Source organism: Chiroxiphia lanceolata, chromosome 17 (genome assembly GCF_009829145.1).
Source record: "Chiroxiphia lanceolata isolate bChiLan1 chromosome 17, bChiLan1.pri, whole genome shotgun sequence".
NCBI lineage: Eukaryota > Metazoa > Chordata > Aves > Passeriformes > Pipridae > Chiroxiphia > Chiroxiphia lanceolata.
In genome coordinates this window covers 819,385-831,931 of record NC_045653.1, presented here as the reverse complement: position 1 = coordinate 831,931, position 12,547 = coordinate 819,385, and the positions used below count along the sequence as shown (strand labels likewise).

The 12,547-nt window shown below is 44.6% G+C and overlaps 1 protein-coding gene across 5 annotated transcripts in view; it reads left to right on the top strand.

Moving 5' to 3' along the window:
- Positions 1–12,547, top strand: part of RALGAPB (Ral GTPase activating protein non-catalytic subunit beta) — a 63,448-nt gene that overhangs the window by 11,249 nt on the left and 39,652 nt on the right. For 4 of the 5 annotated variants that reach the window (XM_032704858.1, XM_032704857.1, XM_032704856.1 and 1 more), the window contains exons 4-9: positions 193–356; positions 963–1,149; positions 5,577–5,708; positions 6,789–6,967; positions 9,182–9,330; positions 9,437–9,653. In XM_032704858.1, the coding sequence (XP_032560749.1) occupies positions 193–356; positions 963–1,149; positions 5,577–5,708; positions 6,789–6,967; positions 9,182–9,330; positions 9,437–9,653 (1,028 nt within the window). Of the gene's footprint in view, positions 1–192; positions 357–962; positions 1,150–5,291; positions 5,387–5,576; positions 5,709–6,788; positions 6,968–9,181; positions 9,331–9,436; positions 9,654–12,547 lie in introns of those variants that run through there. The other variant, XM_032704859.1, reaches the window with a different exon arrangement.

Genomic DNA, 12,547 nt, shown 5'->3' with positions numbered 1-12,547 from the left:
ACTCTGTGTCTGATGGTACATCTTATGCTCATTGAGGCAGAATCAGAATGCCTAGACACAGTTAGGGTGCACAGAAGCATGTTCCCGGCTCCCTTTCAGTTATGTTTCCTCTTGTAACTCCTGAAAATTGACATTATTGTATCCATCCCTTTGAAGTTCTGTTCCTCAAGCACTGTTTTTTTTCTCTTGCAGGCCAGACCCAGGATCCAGTCAGATCAGACTGTGCTTGCAGGTTTTGAAAGCTGTCCAGAAACTGGCTCATGAATCGACAATTATGGCAAGAGAAACCTGGGAGGTTTTGTTGTTATTTCTTCTTCAGATCAATGACACTCTTCTAGCAGCTCCGACTGTGCAAGGTTCATGTTCATCTTCCATTTGGTTCAATTACTGGCAAATCTTTTGGCTCTGCTTGATGTTGGGCTGCCAGCGGGATGGCGGAACCTGTTAAAATCTCTTAGTAGCCAGCAAAGCATAATAGCTCACTCCTAATTTTACTACATTGCTCCAAAATAAAACATTGCCAGAGAATGATTTGGAGCTGAGTTTTCCTAAGAGTAGTTTTGCAGGACAGTGACTCTGTACAGAAGCAGTTCATGGCGAACCATTTCAGATGATGTTGTTCCTTTGTTGTTTCACTGAAACCCCCTGTGTCTTACTGTTTGGCCTGCCTACAGTTTTACCTATTTCAAAAAAACCACTTCGCTAGATAAAGTGCAATAGAAGACTGCCTGAGATTGGTGAATTCCCAGTGTCCCTTATTGACACACAAGTGGCTGGGTTTTATCTATCTCATTTAGTCTTTCAAAAAGGCTAATTGGCTGTAGGAAGCAATCAAGAATCACTCTTAAAAATTAGGAAAAAATGAGTTTGATCTTTATGCACTTAAAGTGAAACCTCTTTGGGGAGATACTTGATGTTTAGATGAAATACTAGCTGAAGGTGTGCTTCGTTTCTGTTACAAGGTGGCATTGCTGAGAACCTGGCTGAGAAGTTAATTGGCGTGCTGTTTGAGGTGTGGTTACTCGCCTGTACGCGGTGCTTTCCAACACCCCCGTACTGGAAAACTGCCAAAGAGATGGTGGCCAACTGGCGACATCACCCTGCAGTAGTTGAGCAGTGGAGCAAGGTCATCTGTGCCCTTACGTCCAGGTAGGAACAATCCTGTGGAAGTAAACACGACTGGGGATGATCGTGGTTAGACATGTTTTTTCTTTGTTGTTGCTTATTTGTGGAATGTGCAGCAATCCAAAAGTGTGGAGCAATACGATGAGCAATACAAAGTGACATCTTGCTGGTCTCCTTGGACTCTGTGTGTATGCCTCTGTTCTGCAAGGGAAGATCTGAGTTGGGTTGTCTCTGCTGTTGTGTAAGCTCAGCACCTCTCTGATATTTAGCACTTTGCAGTGTGTGTATATTAGTCTCCATCACTGTGACTCTGCATCATGTGCCCTGAAGAATGACTCATGAATATTAGTGGAGCATTATGGTGTGTGTGTTTAATGGCAATCACCATCAAAATTGTTAGGTGCTTGTTACTACTGCATGCTGCTGGGTTTGAGGCGACTCTGGGACTCTGCTTCTCCTGCCCTGTGAAGCTGAAGCCATGTTACAGCTGCCTGGTGCTTGTGCCCCAGCAGGTGGGATATGATGGGCCAGAGGCAGGCCACAGGCTCTCCTCTGCTCTAAAGAGTATGGGAGGAGAGCTGTACCAAGCCTTGCTGAATATGGGAACAATGAGGATCATGAAAACATAGAATTGTTTAGGTTGGAAAAGACCTCTAAGATCATTCCCTCAGTGCTGCCAAGCCCACCACTAAACCATATCCCCAAGGGCTACATCCACACACCTTTTAAATACCTTCTGGTGACTCCACCACTGCCCTGGGTAGCCTGTGCCAGTGCCTGACAGCCTTTTCCATGGAGAAGCTTTCCTTAATGCACAATCTAAATGTCCCCTGCCATAACTTGAGGCCATTTCCCCTTGTCCTGTCCCTTGTTCCCTGGGAGCAGAGCCTGACCCCCCTCCAACCCCCCCCCTCCTATCAGGGAGTTGCAGAACCAGAAGGTCCCCCCTGAGCCTCTTTTTCTCCAGGCTGAGCCCCCCCAGCTCCCTCAGCTGCTCCTGGTGCTCCAGCCCCTTCCCAGCTCTGTTCCCTTCCCTGGACATGCTCCAGCCCAGAACTGACCTCAGGATTTGAGGTACCTCAGCAGTGCCAGCACAGGGCACAATCACTGCCCTGGTCCTGCTGACCACACTGTTGCTGGTATAAACCAGATACCCCTGGGATACTTGCCCACCTGGGCACACCTGGCTCATGTTCAGCTGCTGTTGATCAGCATCCCCAGGTCCTTTCCTGCTGGGCTGATTTCCAGCTGCTCTGCCCCAAACCTGTGGTTCTCTGTGGGGTTGCTGTGACTGAAGGGCAGGATGTGGCACTTCACCTTGTTTAACCTCATACCATGGCCTTGGCCCCTTGATCCAGCCTGTCCAAATCCCTCTAGAGATCCTTCCTACCCTCCAGCAGGTCACCCCGGTGTCACTTGCAAACTGACTGAGGGAATACTCAGATCTGTGGGCTGCAGGAGAGTTTGGGCTCTAGTAGAAGGCTCTGAACAGTGAGGAGAGTTTCAGTGTCCTTAATACTGAGGTCTTTGTGATATGATGTCTTTGTGGGACAGATCTCAACCTCTTGGAGGAAAGAACTGAATTAATTGCTGATAAGAGGAGAGCTCCCAGCTCTCCTGAAATGTCAATAACTTATTTCTGTGAAAGTTCAAAGATGCATAAAAATGGCTGCACTGTGAAATATTCAGTAGTGTATTTTCCTACAAGGGTTTATTTTAACTCTGAAAACTTTGCTTTGAATTGCCTGTCAAAATTTGAAGTGTGGGTAGATTTTTCCAGGTTGTGCAGCTACTTGTTAAACCTGTGGGAAATAAAACTGCAGTACGAGTTCGGCATATTTCCCACGCTATTTCTTTAACTATTTTTAGCTCATTAGATGGAGCATTGCATAATGGAAAATACTTTATGATTCACTGATCTGAAAAGAACAACCCTGTCTCAAAACATGTGTCGGTGTTCTGCACCATGCACTGTGCCTACACTTTATTTCCCACTGTTGAGTAACAGTCTTAGTTCTGTTGGTGCACAGTAATCTGCAGGGTTTCTCCAGTGTTTTAGTCTGTGTTCAGTAATGTTGGTTTACACCTGATACGTGGAAAGTTGAGCTCCTCTGAGGCTGACTCTTAAAAGTTCAGTGGTATTTTAAGCTGCATTTTTAATACTTCAATGAAGTTCCAGCTTCAAAGAGTTAAAATGTTTTAATAAACAGTTCTCTGAATTAGCAATAAGCTGAGTAAATGTTTCAACTTAAAACCATATGGAAAATTATATTTGGACATCTGTACACATATACAGTGTTAATTTGTGTCCCTGGCTGTGATTTCATAGCAGGATGAAACTGAAATCTTAGTTGTGTTGCCATGCCAATTGATACTACTTGTACCCCATCTAGGTTGCTTTAATTATATTTTAACTGATTTGGGTGTGTGGCTTACACTTTATTTCTGTTTTCAGTAATTCTTTAAAATGGCCCATATTTCAGTCAAGATTTGGTCATACTCTATGAAAAACTGTTTTCTTGCAAGCTCATAAGGAGAACTAAGCAGTGCAGTGTGCTGCCAGACAGTGGTGCAGGGCATGATGGTGCATGGGATAGGGCCAGGCTCTTTTGAGTTTTTCAGAGCCAAGTAATTCCTCAGCAAAAACCTACCATGGGAGGAAGCCTCTGGGCACTAAATATAGATGGGCACAGTGCAGGAGAGCAGTTACTGCCTCGTACAGATGTGTGTATTTCTAGTGTTGAGGAAACTTCCCAGTGTGACCATTCCCGGGACTCGCTGGCAGTCGCACTCCCACCACCAGTGACTTTACCCGCGGCACTGAAGCCCCTTTGCATCGGCGGCTCCCGTGACTGGCGGGTCCCGCTCGGCTCCCCGCACACCCCACGCACAGTCACACCAGGGTTCCCATGGAGAGTCTCAGGTGTCTCGTTCCACAAAGCAATTTATTCACGGCACAGTAACGCTGGAGCTGGTACCTCCAAGGAGGGACCCCCAACAAAAGACCCCTGGGCTTTTCTCCCCTCCCAGTCCAAGTGTGTGCAAGTCTCAGCTCTTCCTCCCCAGTCCTCAGCTCGTGCTGTGTCTCTGAGTGCCCAGGCACCCGTCTGGGCCACGGGTGCCCCTGCCCTCTGTTATGCCCAGGGGTGGCAGTTCCTCTTGCCTCTGGCTCCCTTCAGGCAGAGCTGAGTCTGCAGCTGGCACTGCGGTTGCACCCGAGCCCCCTGCACCAGCATCTGGGTTGGACCTGGAGAAGGCCTTGTGTCCTAAAGCTCTTCTGCTTCTCTTTCCAGGCTAGGCACTGTTATAGGCTGTGATTTCAGACACTTGAGTTAATCGGCTGCAGGTTACTGTAGTGCCCAGTTCTGGGAGAAGTGGAAGATGGGAATTCAGCCCATTAGACTCTTGGTTTAGGGGTCAGCCATAGACTACTTCTGTCCTCCTCTTCTGCTGCTTGTAATGACTTTATCTCTGTAAAAACTTTATGGCTTTATAAGTGACCAGTGTGATGAATGGGACATTTCTTGACCCTTACAAGCAAGTTAGCTTAGGGAAGGACACAAACTGATTTCTGGGGATGCTGGGATATTCAGAAGGTTCAAGGCAAGTCTCCTCCATCCCTTTAGAGAACATCAGGAACATTAATTGATCAGAGAACTGTAATTTGGTGAAGTTGGTATGAAGCAGGGGTCAGATTAGACAGCAGGAGCTGAGGGAAGGTCATTGGTGACTGTTCAGGTAGTTGCAGCGCTTCTCGAGAAAGATCTCCATTTACCCAAGCAGTGTCCTCATGGCTCTGCATTGCTGTGAACTCTGTGGGTTTGCTCTTGGCTGGTCTGTAGGTCCCAGCCGCCCCTGGCAATCGTGGTGCATGTGTTTTGAAGAACTCCCTGATCCGTGGGTTGCAAGTCCTATGCTGCTTGTAGGACCACACTGGGTGCTGTTCAGTGTGCTGGTGTGCAGTGTAGGTCATCAGACAGGGGCTGGAATTTAGACCTGTAACCTAATATGACTTGCTGGTGTCATTGAACGCTTGTACTAAAGAGCTGTGAGGATAAGGGCTTAAATTCCTTCCTTTTTTAATATTTATTTATTTATTTATTTTTAACTTTTTCCACTCTTCTTTTTTATGTAGCGTTCTGTCAGCTATGCATGTGACTGGTAGTTGGTGACCCCTTTGGCCAAGCAATGGGAGAGCTGCCGAGGGCTGTTGTGCCTTAACAGCTCTTGGATTTGGCTGGAGCTTTAGGCAGGCTCCAAGGTATGCACCATTCAAAGCTGTAAGAGGGCTGAATGACTGTATGAAATGGGGATCTCTAGGAAAACTTGGGATATTGTACTGTTGCCTGTGGGCTCACCTGTGGGCTGCTGGTACCTGTGGGGTTCAAATGCACTGTTAAGTTTTTGAGGAGTGTGAACTGAAGGACGGGTCTGTCTGACTTGCGTTCTAGGTTGCTGCGTTTTACGTACGGACCTTCATTTCCTCCGTTCAAAATCCCCGATGAAGATGCTGGTCTGATTCCTCTTGAAATGGATAATGAGTGCGTTGCACAAACTTGGTTTCGCTTTTTACATATGCTGAGGTAGTGTAATTACAGCCATCCATTGTTCCTGTTCTTGCATCAGCTTTATACATTTGAATGACAAATGAAACATTTCTCTGGAGATTGCCAAGATTAAGCACCTAAATAGAATAAAATGAGAGACTTGTGCCAGTGCCCTTCAGCAGCTCAGGGTGAGGCCCTGAGTGAGTTGTTCAACTTTGAACTCTCTGACTCTTTCAGAATGTAAACTGGTTCAGTTAATTAAAAGCTCTTTTAACTATTTGACATTTTGGAGGAGCTGAAAAATGAGTTCAATAGAATTTTGTTTCTCTGAGATAGCAAACAGGAAAAGCAGAACAATAGCTCTGAGAGATGTATACAACTTCTGTTTACTCTCCAGGGTGTTAAACTTAACCTACAAAAGATTATTTTTAATATGGGTGTTTCTCTTTAGTTTTTCTGAAGAAATCTACACAGTTAATCTTAACATGTTACTCTTTCTTAAATGCACGACTGAACCAAACATTTTGTTTTGTTTTAAAGATTCTTGGGAATGACATTACATTAATGCTTTCAAACACTGGCATATTAAACTTTTCATACAAAACATTATTTAATAGTTAAGGCTAGATATATGTTAGACTGTTTAAAATCTACTTCTTAACTAACTATAAAACCTCTTTTTTTTTCATTTGTGGTACTAATGTCACAAGTACTATACTCTTCAAATTTGGAATTGCTGTTTCAGGATTTGTGTCAGTCAGGAAAAATTTTTACAACCCACTCTCTTTCTTAACTGGGTTCAGAAAACCTCATAACTAATTAATATTACTGCAATAGCGGGATTAGTCTATCAAGTGTATACTCTGGTTTGTTTCATTTTAATAAAAGTATCCAGTGTGTTTGGGTATTGTTTGAAATGAAGACAACTAAGTACTGCCAACCGAGGAAGTGATGGAGTAATTGCTAAAATGTATTGATACTGGATGCTGGTTTGTGGTGTTATTTAAATACCTTAAACTATTAAATGCCTTAAACTATTACATCTTCAAGTATTTTTAAAATCTTAACAGCTGTTCTTAAACTGACTAACATATATTTTTCTCTCTTTGTGTGCAGTAATCCTGTGGATTTGAGTAACCCAGCCATTATTAGCTCTACCCCCAAATTTCAGGAGCAGTTTCTGAATGTGAGTGGGATGACTCAAGAACTGAATCAGTACCCCTGCCTTAAACATCTGCCTCAAATATTCTTTCGTGCCATGCGTGGGATCAGCTGTTTAGTGGATGCATTCCTAGGTAATGCTTTTGTCTTACCCATGGATAGCTAGGAATATTAACTTAATCCTTATTTTATTCTCCTTAAATCTGTGTTCTCCATAAATAAACCAATAAGAATTTATCATTTGCAAGTATATTCTGGAATTGATAGGGAAGGGACCTCAGATCACTTCTAAAAAGAAATCTATATGCACAATAGTAGTATTTGAATGCATGAAGCTGGAGATGGCCTTAGTTTCAGATGCAAAACAAGTAAATTGGAAGTCTAAAATAAAACAGGGATCTCTTTCCCAAACAAAGCTTCTTTTCTCTTTTTTCCTAATCACTAGTGCAAGTGCTATGCTTTAGCATGTTGTGAGTGCTATTTCTGCAGTTTCTTTTGGCAACTGCTGTGTGCAGTGCCTGTTTTAGGAAAGTGTTGAACTTGGACTGTCATCTTCAGATCTTTGTGAGAGTTTCACTTAATTTACAATTAGTGGGTGACTAGTACTGCTGAGCAGAAAAGTTGTGTTTCTTTGTGTCTGCTGGTACATGAGAAGCTCAAATTGGACTGAAAGGTGAAGCAGATATAAGCACTGACTGTTTTAAGTAACAGTATGGAATACCTGAAATTTAAAGCGTTATTCTTAGTATGCTTATTAAAAGTTCTTTGGTGGAAAGATGCCATTGTAAACTCTGAAGAGCTGCCTCTCTCCAACTGCTTTTTTGCTTAAATGTGTGCAAACGTCATCTGCCAGAAGCATGAGCTGCTGTGAGACTGCAGGAGACTCGAACAGATGCATAAATGGTTTTAGAAAACACCCTGGCTGTGGAATGAGACTGTCAACCTGGAGAAGAGAAGGCTCCAGGGAGACCTTAGAGGTGCTTCCAGCCTAAAGGGGCTCCAAGAGAGCTGGAGAGGGACTTTGGACAAGGGCCTGGAGTGACAGGACAAAGGGAAATGGCTTCCCACAGACAGAGGGCAGGGTTACATGGGATATTGGGAAGCAATTCTTGGCGCTGAGGGTGATGAGGCCCTGGCACAGGTTGCCCAGAGAAGCTGTGACTGCCCTATCCGTGGAAGTGTCCAGGGCCAGGTTGGACAGAGCTTGGAGCAACCTAGGCTAGTGGAAACTGTCCCTGTCCATGGCAGGGGGTTGGACTTGATGGGCTCTAAGGTCCCTTCCAATCCAAACCATTCTGTGGTTCTGTGAATTGGACACTTCAGACTTAAGAAGATGCCATGTAGGAAGGTGAAGCACCCAGAGGAATAGCATCCCAGAGAATAGCCCATGTGGAGTACGGAGACTGGAGACTACCATGCATTCAGGCACAGGAGAGCTCTCAGTGAAATTAAATTCAGGCTGTAGGTGTGGATGGGAAGGTGTGCTCAGGCAGACTTTGAAGCTGCAGAAACCCCTTCAGCAAAGGCTGATGAGAGAGTTCATTGCCTTCTGACACAGGTGCTAAAGCACGTGGTTTTTATCTTACTCTCCCTGGTATGTACCTACACTGTTCTTCCCTACTTCATTCTTCAGACAGGGTGTGAGAGTGTTGGTACTCATTAAAATGGGCAGAAGTGGTGTTTGTCACTTCAAGTTTTGCAGAAGTTGAGTTCTGATTCTGACTGGGAGGAATATCTGTGTACACCATGAGTATTTCCCTGAAGCTGGGTAAAAACTGGTCTAATGTCCTGCTGCTACCAGAAATATTATAGCTTGCTTGGCTTTCTTACCCTATCTCATGTACTGACTTAGTATTTGACTGTTCAGCAGCTGATTGAGCTGAAACCCAGCAGAAAGCTGTGTGGTGGATGGGTTTCATCTTAATTTAGTGAGCTAAGGTGGCTTTAAAGGCCAGACATCTCAGACATGTCTTAGAAAGGGTGGGGGAGGTATGATTGGGAAAGAAAGGCAAAGGTGAGATGCAGCTGAACTTTGGCAGGAGAGAGCTGTGAAATTGGCTTTGGCAGGTGAACCTTGCTCCTGTCCCTGCTTCTAGACTGGTTCCTCCCATGTGTCATTTCCCACAGCCTTAAGCGTGAGGTCCTTTGGTGTCTTGCTTATCTGATGTAATCACTGTTTTCATTTGCTTGTGCTTTTATTTCTGCTAACAGTAAAAAGAGAGAGGTATTTTCCTTACTGCTGCCGTTCTGGGGGGCAGGGCCAGGCGTGGCTGTTGCCCGAGCCGTGCCGTGGCGGGTGTGAGCCCGTGGGCTGTTGCTGACAGGCTGCTGTGTTTGTGGCCCCCCAGGCATTTCCCGGCCGCGGTCGGACAGCGCGCCGCCCACGCCCGTGAACAGGCTGAGCATGCCCCAGAACACCGCCACCAACACCACCCCGCCGCACAACCGCCGGCACCGCGCCGTGACTGTGAACAAAGCCACCATGAAAACCAGCACTGTAAGAGCTCCTGCTCTCTGAGTAGCTGACCCTTTGGATAGCTTCCTCAGTTAGAGGAAGGAATTTCCTTGCTTCTAGGAGCTGATCTGTTCTTCTGTTCAAATAGGTAACTACCGCACATACTTCAAAAGTGCAGCACCAACCCTCCTCTACTTCTCCACTCTCCAGCCCAAACCAGACAAGCTCTGAGCCACGGCCACTACCAGCTCCTCGCAGGCCAAAGGTTAACAGCATTTTGAACCTCTTTGGATCGTGGTTATTTGATGCAGCGTTTGTTCACTGTAAACTTCATAATGGAATAAACAGAGACAGCAGCATGACTGGTAAATATTACTGAAAAATATATGTACACTTTTTTCTTTGTTTTATTGACATTTCCTACCTGCAAGATTAACACATGCGTAATAAAAAAAAAGTAAAATCTGAAGTGCTCTGTTGTGGTTAACGCCTCCTGGCTGAGCCACCACCTGCTATTAGCTGAGCAGGTGTTTGGGGGTTTCAAAGTTTAAAGAAACCCCTTACTTTTTACTATTAAATACTCTCTTGCTCTAACAAGCATGGCACTCCTAATTATGGTAGTGGGGAAAATGTTATTAAGTGAAGGAGATCATGTGGTAGGATTCCACTTCTTAATTTGAAATCTTGAGTATCTACGAGTAATAGCAAGTTTCTGTAGTGACTCTCTCGTGTTTAAAAAATTGTCACACATCCCTCCAGTTACTGCACAAAGTGCTACTTCTCCTTGGTTTTGGAGAGCGTTGTGAAAACAGGAATTCTTAAAATAGCAAGTGAATTTGCTGCCTTTCAGTGATGGTTGCTGTGTGTTTCCCTAAATGCCTTGATACCTTGATTGTCTTCATCCCTTAACTGCTAAACTTATTTTGTCTCCCGTGAGAACAGATGTTTTGAGATATCATAGCAGAATTAGTGCTCTGCTCAGAGAGACTTTTTAGCTCTCATCTTACTTTTAGTGATAATATTCAGAAAAGAATAATCTTTCTCCTTGCATTTTTCCCTGTTCCTTGGTATTTTGAATGTCTGCTAAACTCTTCCAAGAGATCTATTGATCAATCTATCAGGAGCTCACTGGCCTAAGAAAAATAGGGGATTGAGGTTTGTTGTAGCAAGTTGAATGTATAGTGGGACTTGACAGCACCAGTTAAACTGGTGATCTTTCTTTTTTGTTGTGTCAAATCTCTGTGTGGAAGTTTAGGATTTGGAATCTTCTAAAAGTATTTTTAGATATGTAGCACATAGTTTTTGAAAGTGTTCATTGTGGATTTCTGTGACAGGAGGTTGGAGTCTCTCTGTAGAAGGCCTGTGACATCTGACTAGGGAAATAGCTGAGCTTAGGAAGGAGAAAAGCATCTTTGAGGGTGTGTTCACTTGCATGTGCATTTAGTGTATTTCTGCATTTAGTTCTTTTCAGATTGATGGGATCATTTCAGTTTTGACACAACCTGTTTCTTGAGCAGTTTTAATGAAGTACTTAAACTCGGAAGGATGTCAGCTGAGATGCTGCTTATGCAACAGTGCCAGCTGTAAACAGAGGTGTTGTGATGCTGGCAGAAGTACACAGACATTCAAAATCAAAAGGATTGACTTCCTTGAAGGGATTCCAGGGTCTTCTATTTATACTGCAGTGTCTTAAGTCACCTAACAGCAGTCAGAAAATTGTCATGTTGCCAGCCTTAGAGGGATTTAGTGGCTTTTGGGAAACTAGAGACAGCTGTTTGGAATCGATTCCGTTCCTTCTCTGTGCTCTTCTGAGCTGTCCATAGTGAGACCAGTCTTTGCATGTCATGTGATCTGCTGTGTATTAGCAGTGGAGTCCCACGAAACTGTCTCTGTCATGTCCTGGCTCTTCTAGCGATTTGGAAGACAGAATTAACTTACAGAAATTAGTCAAGTACCTGTTGCCTTTCCAGGGTGTTGTTACTGCTGTGGAAGGTACTGGTCACTGGTCGCAGCAGTGCTGTAGTGGGCTGGGTGAAGGAGGGAGAACTGAAGATGGACCCATACTGCTGGCACTCTGTAGAGAGGCCCCAAACTCTGATTGTCTAGTTTATCCTTTTGCTCAACCTTTGCTTGAGGTGGGAAAATTCACCAAGACATATGAAAGGCCAGGCCCCTGCAGTTTCTTCTGACTTGAAGCATCAGTGTCTCTTTAATGAGGTTTAAATCCAAATTGAGAAGTTTCTGTTCCGGGAGTCTGCTCTGTGAATCCTGATGCATCCAGATGAAGTGTTTTCCTCCTCGAAGAGCGTAAGGCAGGAGATGCTGTGCTGGATGATGAGTGATCAAATCTGCACATTGTGCCCATCCACCTGCCTTTGCTCATGCTGCCCAGTGTAAATGTGGCTTGAAGGAGGAGGGGGACAGGGAAGGGACATTTAGCTGCCACAGTCCCTACCCTTAGGAAAGAGGTCAAACATAAATCTGATGCTTTATGGCTGTAGCTGGGCTATTCCTGTATGTCATGGTCCATCTGTTCCCCTTTGTAGCCATGATGCTTTAGCCACTAGCTGGAATATTCTTACTGTGTTTGACACTGCTGTTGATAATCTTGGGATTAGCTTCAGGAAGCACTATTATTTTTGAGTGCTTCAAATATTTTATGCTTGGGAAATGTCTGCACTTACAATCAGCTTTGTCATGTAGTGTTGTCTCCCACTGGCCCACAAGCACTATTTTTCTTTTAGTTTTGGAACTGCAGCTGTATAAGATCTCAGCAGCTTTAAAAAACCTTGCTAATGTTCTCTTTGTTTCAATCCCATGAGGTTAAGAATTCCTTCTCTATTGGCTCTCTGATGTGGCTTCTGTGTTTCACTGCTATCTGGAGGACTGAGAACCACTTTTCAAAAGGAGGTGAACTGTTGTGTTACAGCTTGCTCCTTGGTCCTACAGAGACCCAGTGCCCTGGGACACCTCTCGGGAATGCTGCATTTTCTAGCGTTTCTTGCTCCTCTTTTGTCGCCCTGCACATTCTCAGTGAGGACCCCTATGACCTGATTGCCATGAGCTCAGTGCAGTGCCTGGCAGGTAATCCTGTGGTCTCAAGCTCTAGTTCAGAATTTGGTTTGGTACTTTTCAAAAAACCTTGATGACTCACATGGGCAAGCACATCATCCTTCTCCCATCTTGCAGCACACATCTTTTTGATGAGCTTTAGCTAGTAAAGAGCAGTTGATCAAGGCTCATGTGAGTGAGTACTCCT